General features: G+C 52.5%; 1 protein-coding gene and 1 long non-coding RNA gene across 2 annotated transcripts; one reads left to right on the top strand and one right to left on the bottom strand.

Annotated features, from left to right (window-relative positions):
* Nucleotides 1-14,817: 14,817 nt before the first annotated feature.
* Nucleotides 14,818-24,716, bottom strand: LOC309886078. Its single transcript, XR_014318890.1, has 3 exons — nt 24,514-24,716; nt 21,730-21,938; nt 14,818-15,051 (listed from the first exon to the last, which is right to left on the bottom strand). It is a non-coding gene; the product is annotated as an uncharacterized lncRNA (long non-coding RNA).
* Nucleotides 16,280-19,777, top strand: SPACA6 (sperm acrosome associated 6; the record flags this gene model as incomplete). Its single annotated transcript, XM_082776626.1, has 8 exons — nt 16,280-16,553; nt 17,135-17,209; nt 17,550-17,618; nt 17,873-17,896; nt 17,983-18,060; nt 18,327-18,430; nt 18,909-19,062; nt 19,386-19,777. The coding sequence occupies 8 exons, from the start codon at nt 16,280-16,282 to the stop codon at nt 19,538-19,540; spliced, it is 933 nt and encodes a 310-aa protein (XP_082632752.1). The 3' UTR covers nt 19,541-19,777.
* Nucleotides 24,717-24,817: the final 101 nt, after the last annotated feature.

Here is a 24,817-nt window from a genome sequence, read left to right on the forward strand (position 1 = left end):
ACGACAGCCTCCCGCTTTACGGCACGCCGACCTCCACGCTGTTTGTGGCCAGACACCCGTGTCCTGGGATCACCGTCCCCAAGCCGCCCAAGGTCGGACCTGGACCCCGGTGCGGCTAGCACACACATCGCCCAAGACTGGAGCCCAGGGGCTCGGGATGGTCAGATCCCTCGCCTCCGGATGGAGGCAACCAGGAGCTTGGGAAGGCCAGCTGCAGCTCCGCACGGGACCGAACCCCTGGTCTCCGGGACAGCCAGTCCACAAGCCAGCTGACGACAGCGTCCCGCTTCACTTCACGGCCAGCACCCATGGTGCCTGAGGACTTTCCCCCAGGACACGGTATAGCCAGCCCCCATGCAGCCTGTGGCCGTACTGCAGCACACGGGATCGCCAGCCCCAAGCAGTCCGAGGTCGGACCCGGACCCTGGTGCGACTAGCACACACGTCGCCCAGGACCAGAGACCAGCGGCTCAGGACTGCTGGCCACCAATCCGCAAGTGACAGAACACCCGGTCACCTGGAAGGCCAGTCCCCGAACCTGCGGACGACAGCCTCCCGCTTCACGGCACGGCCAGCACCCATGGCGCCTGAGGACGGACAACCAAGACACGGGACAGCCGTTCCCGAGCTGCCCGAGGTCAGACCTGGATGACCATGAGGCTAGCACACACGTCGCCCAGGACCGGAGCACAGCGGCTTGGGACTGTTGGATCATGCACCTCCGGATGGAGGTAACTGGGAGCTTGGGATGGCTGCTTGCCGCTCCACATGGGACCGAACCCACGGTCTCCTGGACGGCCAGTTCCCAAGCTGGCGGACGACAGCCTCCCATTTCACGGCACACTGATCCCCATGCCGCTTGTGGCCGGACACCCGTGTCCTACGATTGCCATCCACGAGCCCCCCGAGGTAGGACATGGACCCCGGTGCGGATAGCACACCCGTCACCCAAGACCAGAGCCCAGGGGCTCAGGACTGCCGGACGCAACTCAGCACAGGACCGAACCGCCGGTCTCCGGAATGGCCTCTCCCCAAGCCGGCAGATGACAGCCTCCCGCTACATGGCATGGCCGGCAACCACACTGTCAGGGCCGGACACCCTGCTCCCAGGATCGCCATCCCAGAGCCGCAAGAGGTCGGACCCGGAGGCCTGTGCGGCTAGCACACACATCTCCCAGGACCGGAGCCCAGGGGCTCAGGACGGTCGGATCCTGTGCCTTCAGATGGAGGCCACAGGTAGCTCGGGAAGGCCGGCCGCCGCTCCACATGGGACAGAACCCCTGGTCTCTGGGACAGCCAGTCCCCGAGCTGGCGAACAACAGCCTCCCTCTTCACGGCACGGCCGGCCCCCAAGCCACGCGAGGCTGCACACCCATGTTTTGGATCACCGTCCCCAAGCCGCCTGAGATCGGACCTGGAGGCCGGTGCGGTTAGCACACGCGTCGCCCAAGACCGGAGACCAGAGGCTCAGGACGGCCAGCCGCTGCTCTGCACAGGACCGAAACCCCTGTCTCCATGACGGCCAGTCCCCAAGCAGGCGGATAACAACCTCCCACTTCACGGCACGGCCTGCAAACTCGGCACTCAAGGACGGACCCCCGGGACATGGGAGAGCTTGCCCCGGGCAGCCCTTGGCCAGACACCCTGGCCCCGGGATCACTGTACCCAAACCACTCAAGGTCGGCGCCGGACCCCAGTGCGGCTAGCACACGAGTCGCCCAAGACCGGAGCCCAGGAGCAAGGGACAGACCCCGCGCTGCACAAGGCCAAACTCCCACACATGGGACCACCATCCTCGAGCCCCCCCTAAGTCAGACCCGTACCCCGGTGTGGCTAGGACACACTTTGCCCAAGACCGGAGCCCAGGGGCTCGGGACGGTTGGATCCCTCGCCTCCGGATGGACTCCACCGGTAGCTCAAGAAGGCCAGCTGCTGCTCTGCAATGGACAGAACTGCCGGTCTCTGGGATGGCCAATCCCCGAGCCAGCAGACGGCAGCCTCCCGAACACGGCAAGGCCGGCACCCATGGCGCGCGAGGACAAACGCCCGGAACATGGGACAGCCAGCCCACGAGCAGCCCTTCGCCAAACTCCTGCACAAGAGACCGCCATCCCTGAGACACTCGAGGTCGGCTCCAGATCCCAGTGCGGCTAGCAGACACGTCGCACAAGCCTGAAGCCCAGGGGCTCGGGATGGCTGGCAACCAGTCCGCACGGGACAGAAGCCCCTGTCTCCGGGACAGCCAGTCCCCGAGCTGGTGGACGACTGCCTCCCGATCACGGCACGGCCGTCACCTACGGTGCTCGAGGACAGACACCCGGGACACGGTGCGGCTAGCACACACGTCGCCCAGGACCAGAGCCCAGAGGCTCAGGACGGCCAGATCCTGCGCCTCCAGATGGAGGTAACCAGGAGCTCGGGAAGCTGGCTGCCTCTCTGTACGGGACAGAAGCCCCGGTCTCCAGGACTGTCATTCCCCAAGTCGGCAGACGACAGCCTCCCACTTCACAGCACGACCAGCACCCACGGCGCCCAAGGACGAATGCCGGGAACCTGAGACAGCCAGCCCCCGCGCAGCCCTTGGCCGAACTCCCGCACACGAGACCAATGTCCCCGAGCCGCTCGAGGTCAGAAACGGACGACAATGCAGCTAGTACACACGTCAAACAAGACTGGAGCCCAGGGGCTCAGGACTGACAGCCGCATGGGACCGAACCGCCGTTCGCCGGGATGGCCAGTCCCTGAGCTGGTGGATGACAGCCTCCCGCTTGACAGCAGGCCGACCCCCACACCACTCGTGGCCAGACACCCGTTTCCTGGGATCACCATCCCGTAGCTGCACTAGGTCTGACCCGGTCACCGGTGCAGCTAGCACACACGTTGCCCAGGACCGGAGCCCAGAGGCTCGGGACGTCCCACCACCGCTCTACACAGGACCAAACCTCAGGTCTCCTGGACGGCCAGTCCCCGAGCTGGCGGACGACATCCTCCCGCTTCACGGCACGGCTGGCCCTCACGCCACTAGTGGCCGGACACTTGTGTCCTGGGATCACCGTCCCAGAGCCACAAGAGGTTGGACCTGGACCCCGGTGCGGCTAGCACACACATCGCCCAAGACCAGAGCCCAGGGGCTCGGGACGGTCGGATCCCTCGCCTCCGGATGGAGGCAACCGGTAGCTTGGGAAGGCCAGCTGCAGCTCCGCACAGGACAGAACCCCCGGTCTTCGAGAAGGCCAGTCCCCGAGCTGGCGGATGACATCCTCTTGCTTCCCGGCATGGCCGGACCCACGCTGCCCGTTTCCGGACACCCTGGTCCTGGGATGGCCATCCCAGAGCCGCCTGAGGTTGGACCCTGAATCCGGTGCGGTTAGCACACGCGTCGCCCAGGACCAGAGACCAGAGGCTTGGGACGGCTGGCCGCCACTCCGCACGGGACCGAAATCCCTGTCTCCATGATGGCTAGTCCCCGAGCAGGCAGACAACAACCTCCCACTTCATGGCACGGCCTGCAAACTCGGTGCCTGAGGATGGACCCCCGGGACATGGGAGAGCTTGCTCCGGGCAGCCCTTGGCCAGACACCCTGGCCCCGGGATCACTGTACCCGAACCACTCAAGGTCGGCGCCAGACCCCAGTGCGGCTAGAATCATCGAATCATAGAATATCCTGAGTTGGAAGGGACCCTTAAGGATCATCAAGTCCAACTCTTGACACCGCACAGGTCTACCCAAAAGTTCAGACCATGTGACTAAGTGCACAGTCCAATCTCTTCTTAAATTCAGACAGGCTCGGTGCAGTGACCACTTCCCTGGGGAGCCTGTTCCAGTGTGCAACCACCCTCTCTGTGAAGAACCCCCTCCTGATGTCAAGCCTAAATTTCCCCTGCCTCAGCTTAACACCGTTCCCGCGGGTCCTGTCACTGGTGTTAATGGAGAAAAGGTCTCCTGCCTCTCGACACCCCCTTACGAGGAAGTTGTAGACTGTGATGAGGTCTCCCCTCAGCCTCCTCTTCTCCAGGCTGAACAGGCCCAGTGACCTCAGCTGTTCTTTGTACGTCTTCCCCTCCAGGCCTTTCACCATCTTCATAGCCCTCCTCTGGACACTCTCCAACAGTTTCATGTCCTTTTTATACTGTGGTGCCCAGAACTGCACACAGTACTCGAGGTGAGGCCGCACCAGCGCAGAGTAGAGCGGGACAATCACCTCCCTTGACCTACTAGCGATGCCGTGCTTGATGCACCCCAGGACACGGTTGGCCCTCCTGGCTGCCAGGGCACACTGCTGGCTCATATTCAACTTGCTGTCTACCACAACCCCCAGATCCCTCTCTGTGGGGCTGCTCTCCAGCGTCTCATCGCCCAGTCTGTACATGCAGCCAGGGTTTCCCCATCCCAAGTGCAGGACCCGGCACTTGCTCTTATTGAACTTCATGTGGTTGGTGATCGCCCAGCTCTCCAACCTATCCAGATCCCTCTGCAAGGCCTTTCCACCCTCATTCGAGTCCACAACTCCTCCAAGTTTGGTGTCATTAGCAAACTTGCTCAAAATACCTTCTATTCCTACATCCAGATCGTTTATAAAAATATTGAAAAGTACCGGCCCTAAAATGGAGTCTTGAGGGACCCCACTGGTGACCGCCCGCCAGCCTGACGCAGCCCCATTTACCATAACCCTTTGGGCTCTGCCTGTTAGCCAATTGCTCACCCATCGTATGATGTTTTTATTTAGCTGTATGGTAGACATTTTGTCCAGTAGGATCCTATGGGAAACCGTGTCAAAAGCCTTGCTGAAGTCCAAAAAAATCACATCAGCTGGTTTCCCTTGGTCCACCATACGGGTGATCTTATCATAAAAGGAAATCAGGTTAGTTAGGCAGGACCTACCCTTCACAAACCCATGCTGGCTGGGAGTCACCCAAGACTGGAGCCCAGAAGCAAGGGACAGACCCCGTGCTGCACGAGGCCGAACTCCTGCACACGGGACCACCATCCTCAAGCCCCCCTAAGTCAGACCCGTACCCTGGTGTGGCTAGGACACACTTTGCCCAAGACCAGAGCCCAGGGGCTCGGGACAGCCGGCTGCTGATTCATACAGGACAGAACCCCCGGTCACCGGGTCAGCCAGTCCCCGAGCCAGCAGACGACAGACTCCAGCTTCACGGCACGGCTGACACCCACGCCGCTCGTGGCCAGACACCCATGTCCTGGGATCACCGTCCCCAAGCCGCCCGAGTTTGGACCCGGACCCCGGTGCAGCTATCACACACGTTGCCCAGGACTGGAGCCCAGGGGCTCGGGACAGCTGGATCCCTAGGGTAAGGGTTTGTGTAAGATTTAGGGTAAGGGTTAGGGTAAGGGTAAGGATTACAGCAAGGATAAGGGTAAGGGTAAGGGTTAGGGTTCGGGAAAGGGTAAGCATAAGGATAAGCGTAAGGAAGCGTAAGCGTACTGGTAAGGGTAAGCGTAAGCGTAAGCGTAAGCATAAGGGTAAGGGTAAGGGTAAGGGTAAGGGTAAGGGTAAGGGTAAGGGCAAGGGAAGGGTAAGGGCAAGGGCAAGGGCAAGGGCAAGGGCAAGGGCAAGGGCAAGGGCAAGGGCAAGGGTAAGGGTAAGGGTAAGGGCAAGGGAAGGGTAAGGGAAATGTTTAGCGTAAGGGTAAGGGTAAACGTAAGTGTAAGGGTTAGGGTAAGGTTAGGGTAAGGGTAAGGGTAAGGATTAGGGTAAGGTTAAGGATTAGTGCAAGGGTAAGGGTAAGGGTAAGGGTAAGGGTAAGGGTAAGGGTAAGGGTAAGGGTAAGGGTAAGGGTAAGGGTAAGGGTTACGGTAAGGGTAAGGGTAAGGGAAAGGGTAAGCATAAGGATAAGCGTAAGGATAAGCATAAGGGTAAGTGTAAGCGTAATCGTAAGGGTAAAGGCAGGGTTTAGGGAAAGGGTAAGGGTAAGAGTAAGGGTTAGGGTAATGGTTAGGTTTATGGTTAGGGTAAAGGTAAGTGTTAGGGTAAGGGTAACTTTAAGTGTAAGTTTAAGGGTAAGATTTAACATAAGGGTAAGGGTAAGGGTAAGGGTAAGGGTAAGGGTACGGGTACTCTTAGGGTAAGGGTAAGGGTAAGGATTAGGGCAATGTTAAGTGTAAGGTTAAGAGTAAGTGTAATGGTAACGGTAAGAGTTAGGCTTAGGGTTAGGGTAAGGGTAAGGCTAAAGTTAAGGGTAAGTTTTAGGTTAATGGTAAGGGTAAGGGTAAGCATAAGGGTAAGGGAAAGGGTAAGGGAAAGGGTAAGGGAAAGGGTTAGGGTGAGGGTAAGGGTAAGGTTTAGGTTAAGGGTAAGGATTACCTCAAGGGTAAGTGTAAGGGTAAGTGTAAGGGTAAGGGTTAGGGAAATGGTAAGGGTAAGGTTAAGTGTAAGTGTAAGGGTAAGTGTTAAGGTAAGGGTAAGGTTTAGGGCAAGGCTAAGGGTAAGGGTATAGGGTTAGGGTAAGGGTAAAGGTAAGGTTTAGGATTGTGGTAAGTTAGTGGGGGTTTGTTCATTGTCTTTGAGGAATTTGGAGAATCTGCTGAGGTGATAAGGTTGCACAATTAAACGGCCTTGATAAGGGGGAGGATTAAGCAAGCAGATAGCAGGAGGGGGTGTTGGGTAAACATCCTTGTTAAAACAAAGATTCTGTAAGATACCACCCACCCACCGCAAGACATCCTGTTTTGCCCCCACCTGAACACAAGCACAACGTGTGATCACCAGCAGAGGAACAATGACCCCCCTCTCGACAATAGACTGCGCAGCCTCAGCCAGTTCAACAAGTCCCGACAAGCCAGAACTCAACTGCTATAAAACAGCAACCCTGGAAAGGGAAATTGCGTGCTGTTGCGGAGTGGAGACTCCCCAGCTGCCCAGCACTGTTTTGCTTGTGTTTGCTTACTTGATTAATAAAATAATTTCAATAGACCAGAAAATTGTGTGGTCTAATTTATAACAAGGGTAATGGTTAGGTTAAGGGTAAGAGTAATGGTAAGGGTTATGTTCAGGGTTAGGGCAATGCTAAGGTTCAGGGTTAGTGTAAGGGTAAGGATAAGGTTTAGGGAAAGTGTAAGGGTAAGGTTAAAGGTTAGTGTAAGGGCAAGGCTAAGGTTTAGGGTAAGGGTAAGGGTTAGGGTAAGGTTTAGGGTTAGGGTAAGGATAAGTGTAAGGTTTAGGGTAAGGGTTAGGTTAAGGTTAGGGGTAAGGGTAAGGATTAGGGAAAGGGTAAAATTTTGCGTAAGGGTAAGGGTAAAGGTGAAGTGTAAGGGTAAGATTAAGGTTAGGGTAAGGGTAAGGGTAAGAATATTGGCAAGGTTAAGGGTAGGGGTAAGTGTAAGGGTTAGGGTAAGGGTAGGGGTAAGGGTAAGGGTTAGGGTAAGGGTGGGGGTAAGGGTAAGGGTTAGGGTAAGGGTAAGGGTTACGGTAAGGGTAAGGGTAAGGGAAAGGGTAAGGTTTAAAATAAGGGTAAAGGTTAAGGTAAGGATTAGGGTATGTGATAGAGTAAGGATTAGGGTAAGGGTAAGGGTAAGGGTAAGGGTAAGGGTAAGGGTAAGGGTAAGGGTAAGGGTAAAGGTTAGGGAATGGGTATGGGTAAGGGTAAGGATAAGGGTAAGGATAAGGGTAATGGTAAAGGTTAGGGAAAGGGTATGGGTAAGGGTAAGGATAAGGGTAAAGTAAAGGTAAGAGTAAGGTTATGGGTAAGGGTAAGGGTGAGGTTTAGCGTAAGGGTAAGTGTAAGGGTAAGTGTAAGGTTTAGAGTTAGGGTAAGGGTAGGGGTTATTGTAAGGGTAAGGGTAAGGGTAAGGGTAAGGGTAAGGGTAAGGGTAAGGGTAAGGGTAAGGGTAAGGGTAAGGGTAAGGGTAAGGGTAAGGGTAAGAATATGGGGGAGAGTAAGGGTAAGAGTAAGGGTAAAGGAAAGGGTAAGTGCTGTGGTAAGTGTTAGGGTAAGGATTAGTGTAAGGATTAGGGTAAGGGTAAGTGTAAGGTTAAGAGTAACGGTAAGGGTTAGGGTAATGGTAAAGGTTAGGGAACAGGTATCGGTAAGGGTTAGGGTAAGTGTGAGGGTAGGGGTAAGGTAAGAATAATGGTACGGGTAAGGGTAAGGGTAAGGGTCAGGGTTAGCGTAAGGGTAAGGGTTAGGGGAAGGGTGAGGGTAAGGGTAAGGGCAAGTGTAAGGGTTAGGGTAATTGTAAGGCAAAGTGTACGGGTAAGGGTAAGAGTAAGGGTATGGGTAAGGGTGAGGGAAAGGGTATGCCCATTGCCAGCCTGTAGTGGGTTTACGTGGCAAGGTTTTGGTAGCAGGGAGCCATAGGGGTGGTTTCTGTGAGAAAGATCTAGAAGCTGCCCCATGTTTGGGAAGGGCCCCATTGTTTTCCAGATCCGAGCCAATAAGCAATGCTGTTTTGCGCCTCTGTGAGAGCATATTTAAGACAGGGAAAAAACGCTGCGCCACACAGCAGCCGGGAGAGTCAAGGGAGTGGGAGAACAGCCTTGCACCAAGGTCAGTGTGGAAGGAGGGGGAGAGGTGCTCCAGGCGCCGGAGCAGAAGTCCCCTGCGGCCTGTGGTGAGGACCATGGTGAAGCAGGATGTCCCCCTGCAGCCCATGGAGTACCACGGTGGAGCAGGGTTCCACGCTGCAGCCCGTGGAGGAGACCACGGTGGAGCAGGTGGCCCTGCACTGATGGAGGCTGCCGCCTGTGGAAGACCCCTGCCGGAGCAGATTCCGGGCCGGACCTGTAGCCCGTGGAGAGGAGCCCACGCAGGAGCAGGTGATCTGGCAGGAGCTGCTGCCCGTAGGGGAGCCAGGTTGGAGCAGTTTTCTCCTGAGGGATGGACCCCGTGGTACGGACCCATATCTGGAGCAGTTCTGGAAGAGCTGCTGCCTGTGGGAAGCCCACGCCGGATCAGTTCATCAAGGACTGCATCCCGTGGGTGGGACCCCACAGCACAGGGGACGAGAGTGACCGAGAAGGAGCGGCAGAGAAGAAGTGCTGTAGACTGACCATAACCCCCATTCCCCGTTCCCCTGCGCCGCTCGGGGGGAGGAGGTGGAAGAGGGTGGATGGGGGGGGAAGGTGCTTTTGTTTTTTTTTTCCTTTGTTTTCTCACTTCTCTCGCTTGTTAGTTGTAGGCAATAAATCTTACTATCTCCTTATGCCGAGTCTGTTTTGCCCGTTACAATAATTATTGCGTGATTTTCTCGTCCTTATCTCAATCCTTGAGCCCTTTTCACATATTTTCTCCCCATTCCTCTTTGAGGAGGGGGAGTGAGAGAGCGGCTGTGGTGGAGCTCGGCTGCCCACTCGAGCGGAACCACGACAGTCTTTTTTGGCGCCCAACGTGGGGCTCAAGGAATTTGAGATAAGGATGATAGTTAGTAGAAGTAACGGGCAAAAATATGTGCAGGATGATTGTTAGGAATGTACAAGTTGTGAAGAATTTAAGAAAGCAGTAATTGTGAGATGTTAGTGTGGTGAAGGGACGAGGGGTGGTGTGTGTGTAAAATGTCCACCTTGTCGGTGCTGTGATGATGTTATGTTTATTTTGGTGTGGTGAATTCTTTTTCGTTTTGATTTAAGTGAATTTTGTGAAGGTTGTTGTGATAATTGTAAAGTGAGAGTATGTTGTGAGTAGTCTTAAATATGCTTTTAACAGAGGCGAGGGGTGGAATGTAGTGGGTTTACGTGGCAAGGTTTTGGTAGCAGGGAGCCATAGGGGTGGTTTCTGTGAGAAAGATCTAGAAGCTGCCCCATGTTTGGGAAGGGCCCCATTGTTTTCCAGATCCGAGCCAATAAGCAATGCTGTTTTGCGCCTCTGTGAGAGCATATTTAAGACAGGGAAAAAACGCTGCGCCACACAGCAGCCGGGAGAGTCAAGGGAGTGGGAGAACAGCCTTGCACCAAGGTCAGTGTGGAAGGAGGGGGAGAGGTGCTCCAGGCGCCGGAGCAGAAGTCCCCTGCGGCCTGTGGTGAGGACCATGGTGAAGCAGGATGTCCCCCTGCAGCCCATGGAGTACCACGGTGGAGCAGGGTTCCACGCTGCAGCCCGTGGAGGAGACCACGGTGGAGCAGGTGGCCCTGCACTGATGGAGGCTGCCGCCTGTGGAAGACCCCTGCCGGAGCAGATTCCGGGCCGGACCTGTAGCCCGTGGAGAGGAGCCCACGCAGGAGCAGGTGATCTGGCAGGAGCTGCTGCCCGTAGGGGAGCCAGGTTGGAGCAGTTTTCTCCTGAGGGATGGACCCCGTGGTACGGACCCATATCTGGAGCAGTTCTGGAAGAGCTGCTGCCTGTGGGAAGCCCACGCCGGATCAGTTCATCAAGGACTGCATCCCGTGGGTGGGACCCCACAGCACAGGGGACGAGAGTGACCGAGAAGGAGCGGCAGAGAAGAAGTGCTGTAGACTGACCATAACCCCCATTCCCCGTTCCCCTGCGCCGCTCGGGGGGAGGAGGTGGAAGAGGGTGGATGGGGGGGGAAGGTGCTTTTGTTTTTTTTTTCCTTTGTTTTCTCACTTCTCTCGCTTGTTAGTTGTAGGCAATAAATCTTACTATCTCCTTATGCAGAGTCTGTTTTGCCCGTTACAATAATTATTGCGTGATTTTCTCGTCCTTATCTCAATCCTTGAGCCCTTTTCACATATTTTCTCCCCATTCCTCTTTGAGGAGGGGGAGTGAGAGAGCGGCTGTGGTGGAGCTCGGCTGCCCACTCGAGCGGAACCACGACACAGCCCCAGTGGGACACCGGTCGCTACCGTTAACCCCCCATTAGAGCCGTGGTGGGCCCCCAGTACAGCGGTAGACCCCCACCCGCAAGTCCCAGCTGGCCATGTGTGTGCTGGTGAACTCCCCCTGTGAGCCCCAGTGGGACCCAGCAAGCCCTGGTTGGCCCCTGGTAGCTGCAGTGAACTCCCCACTGTGAGCCCAAGCAGGCCCTGGCCACACTGGTGGACTGCCCCCCCCTTACAATCTCTGGTGGGCCCCCAATGCATTGGCAGACCCACGCCAGCGACCCATCACGGGACCCAGGGCGCAGCGGTGGACACAGCACTGCAAGCCCCGGCAGGCCCCCGGGAGAGGCTTTAGACACCCCCCCCTTTGCAAGGCCCTGACGGCCCCTGGACACACTGGTGGACCCCCCCTGCTAGGCTCTGCAGGCCCTCGAGCACAACAGTGGCAGACCCACATGTCGTGGTTTAACCCGACCGGCAGCTAAACACCACGCAGCCGTTCGCTCACCCTCCCCCCTCCCTCTCTGGGACGGGGGAGAGAAATGGAAAGTGAAGCCCGTGAGTTGAGATAAAGACAGTTTAATAAGACAGGGAAAAAAAAAATAACAAAATAATAATAACAATAATAATAATGATGATACAATGGTGATAATACGAAAGTAATAATAGTATGTACAAACAAGTGATGCACAATGCAATTGCTCACCACCCGCTGACCGATGCCCAGCCTAACCCCGAGCAGTCCGGCCCCCTCCCCCCGGCTAGCCACCCCTATATATTGTTTAGCATGACGTCAGATGGTATGGAATACCCCTTTGGCTAGTTTGGGTCACCTGTCCTGGGTCTGTCCCCTCCCAGCTCTTACTGCACCCCCCAGCCTGCCCGTTGGCAGGACAGAGCAAAGGCTGAGATGTCCTTGGCTTAGTATAAGCACTGCTCTGCAACAATTAAAGCATCGGGGTGTTATCAGCACTCTTCTCATTCTAAGCCAAAACACAGCATTCCACCAGCTACTAGGAAGAAAATTAATTCTGTGCTAACTGAAACCAGGACACCACACCAGTGACCAGCCGCGGGACCCCAGGCACACCAATGTATCCGTCCCTTCAAGTCCAGTGGCCAGTAGTTGTGGTGGACCACCCTTGCAAGCCCCAGCGGGGCACTGGGCATGCCGGTTAACCTCCCCCCTTCGAGCCCTGGTGGGGCCCCAGGGAAGGACGGTCAAACCCCCACGTGCGAGCCCAGGAGGGCCCCTGGTAGGTGCCGTGGAACGCCCCCTTTCCCTCAAGCCCTGGCAAGCTCCTGGGCAACCATGCCGGTTTACCCCCCTCACAAGCCCCTGTGGTCCCACAGCATGGCACCGGACCCCCCCCTGCAAGCCCTGGCAGGTCCCTGGGTATGCCAGTGGACCAGTGGACCTCCTGCTGCGAGTTCCGGCAGGCCCATGGGAGCAGCAGCGGACCTCCGCCGGCGAGCCACGGCTGGCCCCTGGTCCCTCGGCAGACCCCGTCTGGCAATTCCCGCTGGGCCCTGATGCCTAGCAGAGTACCCATGGCGCCCTCTCCCCATGATCTCCCTAGATCTGTTACCCAGTTCTGAAAGTGACAGCCTATGGGCTGTGTCCATATGTTTAACAGTGCAAGAGGTAAAGATTTTACCCCATTTACTCTTGTTTCCAGCATTTGTTTAGTTAGTTGTTTTTTAATTTCACCATTCATTCGCTCTACCTTTCCAGCACTTTGGGGATGCCACGGAGTGTGGTATTCCCAACTTGTTCCTAGAGCTTTCATAGTCTCTCGAGACACTTTGGAGAGAAAATGAGGGCCTTGGTCAGAGTCAATTGCTTCTATAACTCTGTATCTAGGAACAATATTCTCAATTCCCAATTCAACCAGATTTTAGTATTTACTTAACCGATCATAATTTTCGGTATGATTAGGGTCTCAGTGGGGTTGGTCAGGGGAATGCAATTGTTCACAGTTCCCTGAGCGGTCCCATCGGCAATCTGAGCTCGCACATGAACTCAGGTTGTTTTAAGAATTAACTGCTTTTCTGTTTCCATAACAACTCTCTCTTGGACCCATCATGATCCTTTTGCCCCAGAGGGCTAACAACCCTGATTTTGAGATCTCAGCCTTGGGCTGAGGCAGAGCTATTAACATTCCTACGTCCTCTTTCCCTGCTCATTCAACTTCAAATACCTTTAACACTTTCAACAACCCTTTTAACATTTCCTTTATCTTTCTCTAGCCTTTATTTTTCTAATGCCAACATCAAAGGCTCAGTCAGGGGCCAACTTAATTCTGTACCTTTTCCCTCCAAGATGGTGAAATAACATTTCATCCTGTTTTCCTTCTCTCCACAAAAACAACATTGACTGTAATATGGTGTTATAATTAATAGTTCCATTTAGGGGCCACTCCTCTCCATCCTCTAGTTTATAAAGTGTCCACCACTGATTACAATATTTGATAAGAGTTCTTTTACTCTCTGTACCCCCTCACCCCGCTATATCCCTCCAATGTGTTAGTATACATCCTAGGGGGCGTTTCCGCGGGATTTCTTTGCTTTGACCTTTTCCTATTGTAATCTACAGTGGTTAATATTCCACCGTTTTCCTAGAAGCTCTTTACTAGTCAATCCCAATCCCTCCAAAATCCACAATATATAGATACACAAGTAAAATCAGACCACTGTAAATTAACTGCCTGTAGGACATTTAAACCTGACGAGCCGATATTAGGCCTGGGCAAATTTTGTTCCCTTAGACATACACCTCAATGGCAGTTCTTATATTATACTTACATATTTGCATATTAATATATGTTTAAAAGAACACTTTAACAAAAATGCCCGGGCTTTTACATATACAACATACAGTTATTATTCCAGTTAGAATTATTCCCCAGCAACTGCAAACATTATGCCAGTTGCCATTAAAGCTCGCTGACCCTCCTCCCATCTCTTTCTTAAAATCTCGGACATCCCCGGAGTTAATGGGGACGGCCACATATCCCACACCAGGTTGTGGTCCTCCCATTGCTATTTCCCTTAGTGAATACAACCCCCCTTTGTTTCTAAGCTGCTGTCTTCTGGCTTGACTCCTAATCACTGGTCCCTGAGTGCTAGAGTCAGAGTCGCTATTGGCATCTCCCTGGGATTAGGAGGCCCGGGAGTCGGAGGGGCTGCAGGTGGGGGTGGTAGAATATAGGGAGGCAGTGGGGCTGGTATCTCTAATTCTCGTTTTTTCTTACACCTCCCATCCCCTCCTTTTTCTTTTAAAGGGTATAAATTGGCTCAACTTTCCGAGCTGATCCAAAAATGTGCATATTCACTCTCTTCTAAACTAAAACGTTCCTTTGAATTCACATAGATATTTAAGGCCTGACAAATCCAGTCTTCAAAGGACCCAAATACAGGCCAATAAAGGCTGTCTCCTCAAATTTGTTTACCGCCCCAAATTTCAACAAAATGAAGTATCATTTTTACTTTATTCTTTCCCCACCTAGAAGGGGAATCATCCCAATTTTTAATAATTAATCCCAAGGGACTATCTGGAGGAACAGGGGGTAACCTAACATCAGACATTACCCCACCCATGGGACCAGAAGGCTTACTCTTCTTCTGTCCCATCTTCCGGAGCGCCTTCACACACACACACAAATCGCTTCCCTCTTTTCGTGGCCCAGTCCCTCGCGGGATGTGGGAACCACACTACCGAGGGGTCCACACTCACTTCGTCCTCTTGGACATCTCACAACGCCACACTCTGGGATACCCAACCCCAACCGAACGGATCACCAGCCTATACTTACTCACTCCTGAGTCTTCGTTCAGTCTTCGTGCACAAAGATTACTAGGGGTTGCCGGCTTTATTTGCTTGCTGCTGAATTTAGGATTCGTCAGTGAAGGATTTGAATGAAAGTAGTCCTAGTGAAGGCCGCTGAAATCAGTGGGGCGCCCCCTTCAATGGGTTTTTCAATCAAATTGCCTTCATCCGAGTCACGGCACCAAATTTGTTATAAGTTGCCCCCTTAATTAATTTTCAGAGACTATTGTTTTAATCATATAAAGGAATTTATTGAGTAAGCAATCAGCAAGCAAAACAGTGCTGGGCGGCCGGGGAGTCTCTGCTCCGCCAACGGCACACACCTCACCCCCGCCAGGGTCCCTTTTTATATCTTGGTAATTCCGGGGTTACACAGCACATTCCAGTACATTCTGCGACTGCGCACACTGTTGCTAGGGGGCCGTCTCTGTCCCTCTGGTGGTCGTGAAGATGAAGGTCGTAGTCTTCCTCAGCCTTGTGGTTCAACTTTTGAGACAGGAAGGCAGGATGTTGATACACTAGTTTAGCAACTTATCAGGAGGTGGTTACATGAGCTTTGCAACAGTGTCTTTGAACAAAAGAGGCAACTGAGATGCAGAAAGACAGAAAGGGAGGGGATTCTCTTTTTCTGTTACATTAAGCAAAAGAATTTTCATAGTGTCTAGCCAAGCATTATACAGCTCCTTACTTCAGCAGGGAGCTTTCGCAACTCCCGCTCCTCAAACAGAACTCCTTGTTTTTATAATACAAAAGACAATGAACAAACATTTATGGTGTATTACAATATGAGGCAGCTTCTGGGCTCTTCTCACAGAGGCCAGCCCTGCAGCTCCCTGCTACCAAAACCTTGCCATGTAAACGGGCATCAGAGCAACTCTAAATCCCAGCTGGGGTTACAGGAGACCAAATTCCCCTCCAGTTCCCCAGACTCACACCCCCACTTTGAAAGACAACCCCACTGCTCACCAGCATAGCAACATTTTTTGGCTGCCAAAGGGTCAGCATCAACCTGGTCTTAGGGAATATGTATCACAGGACAGCCTGGACTGGGGCATGGAGCAGAGGAATACAGGCATCCCTATAACCTTCTGCCACAGACCTCCATCTTGATCTATATACATTGGGCCCTCTACCCCTGTGCCCCATCTTGGCTGCCAAATTTCATCTGGGACACCTGAATTCCCTCCAAGCAGAGACCAGAGACAGGGAAAGGGATGGGGACAGCGTAAGGGGTCAGTGACCTCAAAGAATACTTATTTCAGTGATCGCAAACAAGAGTATGAAGGTATTCATCAGATGGGATAAGGAGAAACCCTTGAGTGGTTTCCAAAGGATGGGATTTGGAGACTGACAACAACTGGATTGAGGGTGCTGAGGGATAAGATTATAGGAGATGAGGTGGGGGGAATTAGACATTCAAATACAGGTAATTTGGGGGTACCAAATAAAATGATTGGTGGGGAATGAAGGTGAAGAATTTGGGGAGACCAAAATGAGGATACTAGGAGCCCCTTCTGCATCCCCAAAACCCCAGGGGACACACATGTCTGGGTATCCCCAATCCCCATAGGGACCTCCCCAAAGGAGGGAACCCAACCACCAGGACCCCACCTAGGAACCCTCGTGTTCCCTGGAGACGCAAGCAGCTGGGCCTCATCCAGGAACCCACCTGTTCCCCGGGGACCTAGGCATATAGGTGCTATGGTTTGGGGACATGGGGTGGTGGTGGGTTTCCCTCCTGCTGGTGCTGGCCCCCTGGCTCCCTGGACACCCAGTCATCCAACCAGTGGAACCTGGCCTGTGGCAGTGGGTAGTCCTGGTGCCCTGGCTTCCTGGGGTTCACCCCTGCCTGCTCTGCTTTGGGCCTCCCATGCAGTGGACCCGTCTTTGCCATGACATCACCAGGACCTCCCTCAAGGGCCCTCAGCAGCAACACTGCCTGGAGGCGCTTGCTGAGGCTTCTGTGCCACTTGCCCCTGTCACTGTAGGTGCGTGGTAGGACCCCTGGGGACACCCACCTCCCTGGGTACCCCCATCCTGACTGGCACCCTAGGAACAACCATCTCAGTGGAGATCTCCACCCTGAACAGGATCCCAGAGCCCTCAGTGGATTCCCTCATAAACCAAGGCCCTCACTCTGACACTGAACAGGAACCTTGGTAGCTGGGGACCCCTTTCCTAAAGAGGAACCCCACTTAGACAAGCATCCTGGGGACCTTCAACCATGCCAAGGTCTCCCCAGTCCTGACTTGGACCCCAGGGACCATCTTCCAGCACCTCTCGACTCTGTCTGACACTCCCCCAACTATGACCTGGACCCCAAGTATCTCTGGGATTCCCAGCCTTGCCTCAACACTGATGATCACCCAGCCCTGACCAGGAAGGAACACACTAGGGAATTCCATCAACTCCCAGCCCTACTCAAGAGCTTGGGGATCCCCAGGGATACCTGACCCTTCCCAGAACCCCTAAACCCTGATCAGGATCCCAGCCCTTAGTGGAACCCTCTCCATCCCTGAACCTCCAATCCTGACCCTGTAGAGGTCCCAGTGCCTTGTACTGGTCTCAGGGTCAAGTCAGCGTGAGGCACTTCGGGAGATCATCATGGATGCCCTGCATTTTCTGGAGAAGCAGAAGGAAATAAGTAAGCAGCAACATGTATGGGGATGAGACGTGAGAGGATAAGGGCATGAGGGATGGGATATGGAGGACATGAATGGGGATTTGGGACTATGAGATTTATGGAGGTCTGGGGTGGTGTGAAGGGATATTTGGGGAATCCTGAGGACATAGAAGCTTCAGCATATAGAGAGTCCGGGGCTTTAAGGGGATATTTAGGGATGCATGAAACTCCAGGATGGGTATATTGGATCCAGATGTGTTGTAAAGGGAATCTGGGGAGTTGGGGGTGGAGGAGTGTGGGGTTGAGATTGGGGGACTGGGGAGAGGAACATTGTCTCACCTGGACATCTGGGAGCCTCCAGAGCCTTTTGAGGTGTCTCTGCAGGAAGCCATCAATATAATCTGGGTGAAGCTGAGCCAGCTGGAAGAAGGTATGGGCCCAGCAGGGATCCCCACTCAGGACTCCCACCTGGGTGAACCTTGGGACTCCCACCCCAGCTTTCCCATGCCAGGGACTGACACTCCCCCTCCCCTGGACATCTATACCCCTGGGATTCCCACCCTGGGCATACCCTTCCTGGAGATGCCTCCAGGGTTGCCAGACCAGGGCTGGACAAGGGCTGAGCTCATCACAGGGATATGGACCCCTAATGATCTCAAGTTTAACTATGCTTTCCCCCACCAGCTCCAGCCTGCATCCCCCCCTGTGGTGAGTGCCTATCCCTCTGGCTTGTTACCCCCTTTCTCCTATTACACCTCCTATCTCTCTGGGGCCACCAAACATCTCCCTCCCAGGGTACCAGCCAGCTGCCCGCATCTTCCAGTGTGCAACCTGCCGCCTTGTGGACTGCCAGTTCCCCCTGGACTGCCCAGGTAGGGGAGCCATTTTCAACCCAGATCATCCAGACTGGACTAAGAACTACCCCAGAGCTGGGTGCCTCAAGGGCTCTTGGGACAACCTTCCTTTCTGATACGTGGGCATGCCTGCTAAGTCCATCATGAGTGCGTGAGAATGTTCTAGGATACATGCCAGTCCATGCCTACTGTGAATGTATAAGCACGTGCATTCATAGAGGAGTGCAAATATTTCTGTGAATGCATGAGCATATGTGAGTTAACATGCCTGCCAATGTTCCCAGTTCAAGATGTGTGGGTCCATGAGGATGAAGCCATCACATTGCACTGTGATGTGCCCTTTGCTGTCCCTCCAGACCTGCCCATTACCTGGATGTTTGCAAAGGATGTGAGTAGCTTATGCATGTGCAAGAGTATGTATAGACATTCATGAGAGGAGTGGGCATAGCAAGACCACTTCTGTGCTTGGCATGAGAACTATCAATAGATGGAAGTATTGCTTATACTGTAGATATAAATGTGCTATAATAGCATGTGTGAGAGTATGCACAGGATGGAAGCAAGCTAGCACCCATATGAAGGGTGAGTGAGCAGGAGGTAGGGCAGTTGTGTGTACAGATTCCTGTCCACTCGTGAAGGAAGTAACTTGTGCATATGTTGTGCTTATGCATCCCTGTGTGGTACACACAAAGGCACGAAGAGCATGTGGGGGACAAGGTGCGATGCACATGCATGAGACAAAGGGCACAAGGAGCATAAGGGGGACATGACAAGCATGCACATGACACAGATGCCTTTGCACAGCACATGTGCTATTGTATGATCCCGATGGACGAGGCAATGTTGACATGTTCCCCCATGTCCAGATACGCACACAGGACCTAGCACTGTTTGAGGAACTGCAGGAGAGTTTGGGGGAACCTCCCAGCCTGACCCTCCAGGACCCCACTCTAGGAACCATTGCCTGTCGCCTGGGGGCCCCATCTGAGACCCTGGCCCGCAAGTACTTCTACCTCAATGGTACGCACAGAAACCTGAGTCTCCCAAGGGCAATGAGTAGTGTGGGATGGAGCAGGACCCCCAGACACCTGGTTCAAAAGGAGAGGAACTGGGGTGTGTGTGAGCCTGAATATTTGGATCCATGGTAGAGAGGTTGGAGTGGAGCAGGTGTTCCCCGATGCCTGCCTCCTCTCAGGGGCAATGGAGCATGTGGAGTGGGGCAGGAACCCTCAGATGCCTGGGTCCGTGAGGGCTGTTATGTCTGTGACTGGAGTAGGGGCTGCCAGAGCACCTGTTTCCTGGGGAGGAGTACCCTTTGACCCTAGGTCCCTGCATCCCCACAGTATCAGGGGGAAGTGTGGAGGCAGAGCAGGGACTCCAGGCCCAGTTCAGAGCTGTGCTGCGCTGGCCCCACAGCAGGACCCCCTTGCAGCCCACAGTGTCACTGGAGCTGGGGCTGGCACTTGGCTTCATGGGGCTAGTGCTGCTACTGGTGTGAGTACTCCTAACCTTATAAACTCAACCCTCAAAATCACCATGCTTCTGGAGACCCTCACAGACCAGCACAGTATTCCTGAATCCCCCTGATCTCCCAGTCCCTAAGCAGGAATCCCTACAAATGTGAAGAAGAAGGGGGAGGGTGTGTGTGGGGGCGGAGGCATAGACTGTTGTGACTCATAAACTGACAGGGCATCATTCATATTTTCCCCTGGAACTCCCATCATCCTCAGGCCCATTCTGGGACTCCTTACTTGCCCAGGACTACCTCAGACCACTTTGCCTTCTTGCTTCCCCCAGACTTAGGTCTCCCTAATTGCCCCTGAGACCCAGTCACTTTCACCCATTTTCCCCAGAACTCCCATAATCCCTTTGCCCCCTCCTCCTCCCCTCCACCCCCCCCAATTTACATTTGGGGGACTAGCTGCCCAAGACCCCCCAAGACCCCATACTTTCATCCTGAGTCACCTCAGTGGTTCCCAGTATCCCCAGCTGCCCCATGATCCCCTTCCCCCCCCCCACCCCCCCAAAAAAAAATGGTGATATAGGGCCTCTTACTCTTTCTCCATTCTTCCTTCCTCCTCCCAGGGCCTCTTGGTGGTGTTTCCGGAAACCTCCAGAGCCTCCCCTGTGACTCCCAGGCATCCCAAAGACCCAGACAACAGGGACCCCAAGGAGAGTTCAGATTTACCTGGATTTACACCACAGGAGCTTGATACATGGATCAAATCCTGAGAATTGAAATATTTGCAGCTGCTCTTGTTGCACTAGGACACCTGGGTCATTCCCCTAACTCTCTTCCTGTGTGGAGGGGTAGAGAACTTGATTCTGTTGCAAAATTATAATTTATTACCTGTTATCTGTTATAAGTCTGGTTGCATTCAGGGTACTGTACTATCATGATTACAAATTCACAATGTAATACACCCTCAGTCTAGTCACATACCATGAACTACCACGGCCACACTTAGAAAGAGTTTGGTCACATTCAATGAGAACTATCACAGCTAGATTTAATGAGTAGTGCAATATTAACGCAACAGATACACAGGTTCTTTGGTTTGCTAGTGATAAATTCACTGTCTGAATACCAATTTGCAAATACCAAAAGTATGAGTAATACAGCCTGGCTACAAACATGTTAAAAGATATGAAGCAACTCTATAGAAATTTCTAAGTTTCCTGAGGAGGCACTTGGTATGACCGTGTTCAAATCTTACCAAAAGTCATCCCAAAATGGGGAAGAGAGGCTCAGCCCACCGACTGATCCCAGAAGTCAGAAGATATCTTTTAAGATACTATCTTTTCCTTCACAATGATATCTTCCCCAACACCCTCTCTCCCTTAAGCTAATTTATATCATTTTTTATTAATCAGGTGCAGCTTGAGTGACTCTAGTCATATATACCTTTGTTACTATTCGTGTTTATCTTACAAACAAAAGTTACCATAAAGATACGAAAAAAACAGGCAACAAACTCAGAAGAGTATGCCCATATCCTTTTGATTCTTATGGTCTCAAATAATTGGTAAAAAATCTTTCATCATCTGGATTCCCATCTGAATTCCTCCAGAGCAACAGGACATTGACAGCACAGCAGTCCTGAGCAAGGAACGAGGAATTTCTTGTCTTGCAGCTATCTGATAACACAACGGGGCCACCTAAAGGCTGCATCTCATATTTCTAATAAAAATAAAAATAAATAAATAAAAATAAAAATAATGCTATAAAAATAATGAAAAAGTATTGCAATCTTTTCAATCACTATTTTCCCTCAGATGGACAGTCATGTAGTGTGAAGGGGCTATTCTGAGCCTAAATACTGATGACAGGAACATACACAAGAAATGGAGGGTAACAGGAAGAGACAGACATAGGACATGGGCTCTCCCGTACTCTCAGACCTCTCAGGCTCTTTTCTTGTCTCTGTCCCATGCCACAGCAAGCATGGAGGGGAATCAACATGTAATGGAGCAGCTGAAGGCAGAAAGAAGACCGGTTTGCTGCAGCCCCACAGCAGAGGACACCAAAGACAGAGACACCAAAGGCACAACCAGGGCAGGACAGAGAGCAGTCTGAGAAACATGGGGTAAAATATTTCTGACAACACCCAGGGAGATGTCTCCAGTGGAAGGCACAATTCACAGGCATGCATCAGGCACAAACCACAGGTATGCCCACATACTCACAGACAGAGCCTTCAGCTCTCCTGTTGCCCTCGCATGATCAAAGGATGTCATAAGCTTCTCAGCCAGCTGCAAAGTGATGGGACCATCCCTCTTCTGCCCCATGAGAGCGAACATGCTCCTGAGTACAACGACAGCTCATGTGCTGATGCCTTTGTCGGCATCCTGCAGCTGCTTCATGATATCTGGCAGCAGATACTCCTTTTTCTTGCCTGTATTAAACAAATAATTTCCTTTTTCTGATGTAAGAAAGGATCACATTGGCAGAAATGCTCTAGTTATTAGACATCAATTTCTCCTCTGGCTTCCTAACAGGTGGCATAGGAATTATTGCAGCAACCTCTTGACATGCAAAGATTCCTGGCACAGCCTTGAAGGTGTGGGGTGTTGGGGAGGATGTAGAGAAGAGAGGACAGCCTATGCGCCTCACCACCTGATTGCCAAACACTTTTCTGGCAGACATGAATAGGCAGCTCAGTTAGTGATCAGCATTGTCTGGACAACTGCCCATGTAGCAATCAGTCCCCTCTGTGGTAGATTTTTATCCCATCAGGGTTCAGTACACCAGTGCCAGCACTCTGTGAGTAACCACAGTTTGTGCATAGAGGATGCAGTGCAGAGCAGGGATCTCTATGCCAGCACAGAGCATGTTGCAGGCCCTTGGTGGCACAGAGCTGCTGTCTTAGGGCCCAGAAGCATGTCATGTTGGCCTAGCCCTGTGCTTGGGCTCATTTTTCTCATGATAACCTGTCAACACTGCTAAGGCACTCCAAACACCGTCCCTTCACCTGAACCGGCACTCTGGAAAAGCTCTGGAAAAGGTATTTCTTCACAAGAAGTCTGGTTCAACATGAAATCCAGTTATCACTTCACCAGCTTCTGGTCTAATGTTTCAGATAGTTTTCAACAGCTTTTTTTTTTTTTTTTTTTTTTCCCCAAGGAAAAGCAAAATATTGCTTTTGACTGACTGAAAAGAGAATGCCAGGCATACTCAGAAACCACCGAGGGTTCCAGGACACCTCAGGACCATATGGAGAAGGCAAAGGCAGGCACTAGGAGAATGAAGAACTGACTACTGAAGAAGATCAAGTTTCAGACCAGGTAAGGAACCTAAGGAGGAGTCCAGAGTGTGGAGTGCAGAGGAGTCCAGGAAGGCTGGGCACTCTTCAAGAAGGAAATCTTAATGGCTCAGGAGCAGACCGCCCCCACGTGCCCAAAGACAAGCTGGCTCAGAAGACCTGAACAGAAATCTGTGGCTAGAGTTCAGGAAGAAAAAGAGGGTTTATGACCTCTGGAAAAGAGGGAGGGCCATTCAGGAGGACTATAAGGATGTTGCAAGGCTGTGCAGGGATGAAATTAGAAAGGCCAAAGTTCATCTGGAGCTCAATCTGACTACTGCTGTTAAAGGTAACAAAAAATGTTTTTATAAATACATAAACACAAAAAGGAGGACTAAAGAGAGTCTCCATCCTTTACTGGATACAGGGAGGAACTTAGTGACAAAGAGATGAGGAAAACACTAAGGTGCTTAATGCCTTCTTTGCCTCAGTCTTTAGCAGCAAGACCAGTTATTCTTTGGATACCCAGTCTCCTGAGCTCGTGGAAGGGAACAGGGAGCAGAATGTGGCCTTCATAATCCATGAGGAAATGGTTGGCGACCTACTACAGCACTTGGATGTACACAATGGGGCCAGATGGGATCTACCCAAGGGTACTGAGAGAACTGGCAGAAAAGCTGACCAAGCCACTTTCCATCATTTATCAACAGTCCTGGCTATCAGGGGATGTCCCAGTCAACTGGCAGCTAGCAAACTAGCAAACTTTTCTGTGATTCTGTTGGTTGGAAAGCTGCCTGGTGGAGAAGGACCTGGGAGTATTGGTGGATAGTCGGCTGAATATGAGCCAGCAGTGTGCTCAGGTGGCCAAGAAGGCCAATGGCATCCTGGCTTGTATAAGAAGCAGTGTGGCCAGCAGGTCTAGGGAAGTGATTGTCCCCCTGTACTCAGCTCTGGTGAGGCTGCACCTTGAGTACTGTGTTCAGTTTTGGGCCCCTTGCTACAAGAAGGACATGGAGGTGCTTGAGCGAGTCCAGAGAAAAGCAACAAAGCTGGTGAGGGGTCTGGAGAACAAGTCCTATGAGGAGAGGCTGAGGGAGCCAGGGTTGTTCAGCCTGGAGAAAAGGAGGCTCAGGGGCCACCTTATTGCTCTCTACAGGTACCTTAAAGGAGGCTGTAGCGAGGTGGGGGTTGGTCTGTTCTCCCACGTGCCTGGTGACAGGACGAGGGGGAAAGGGCTAAAGTTGCACCAGGGGAGTTTTAGGTTGGATGTTAGGAAGAACTTCTTTACCGAAAGGGTTGCTAGACATTGGAACAGGCTGCCCAGGGAAGTGGTGGAGTCACCATCCCTGGAAGTCTTTAAAAGACGTTTAGATGTAGAGCTTAGGGATATGGTTTAGTGGGGACTGTTAGTGTTAGGTCAGAGGCTGGACTCGATGATCTTGAGGTCTCTTCCAACCTAGAAATTCTGTGAATCTCTTTCAGCAGGCTCCTTGCAGCTCAGGACCATTGTCCACTGGGGAATAGAGGGCTCACCTGCTTTTCCCTGACCACCTCCACCACACCCCTCTGCCTGCTGTCATGCAGTGCAGAGACCATTGGACACTTCAAAATTCTGCCCCACAACAGCCAGTCTCTCTGGGAGCCTTGAGGCTGCTGAAAATTCCTTACCAAGAGCCAGGCTGGGCCTGATAAAAACACAATAAACAAGAACCACTTGACTTGGCAGTACCTTTGCTGAAATGGTGGGGGGTGGGGGCATCCTCAGTGTTTGCTTTCCATGCTGAACGATGACTGTCATCCAATCGCTTATTTACTGAGCAGCACTCTTCAAAGCTCCCAGATACACTTCTCCCAACAGAAATTTCATCCAAGGAGAACAGCACTCACAGAAGAGAACATTCCAAGGACTCTTACGGGCACAGGTGTTTTTTTTTTTCCAGCTCAGAAAGCTAAGTACCAAGAACCACAGTCACCTTCTTCTCAGGTTGTGTTTTCTAAGTGGAAAAAAAAAAAAAAAAAAAAAAAACAGTGTG

This window comes from Aythya marila (genome assembly GCF_965140915.1).
Source record: "Aythya marila genome assembly, chromosome: 20".
In the NCBI taxonomy this organism is placed as follows: Eukaryota; Metazoa; Chordata; class Aves; order Anseriformes; family Anatidae; genus Aythya; species Aythya marila.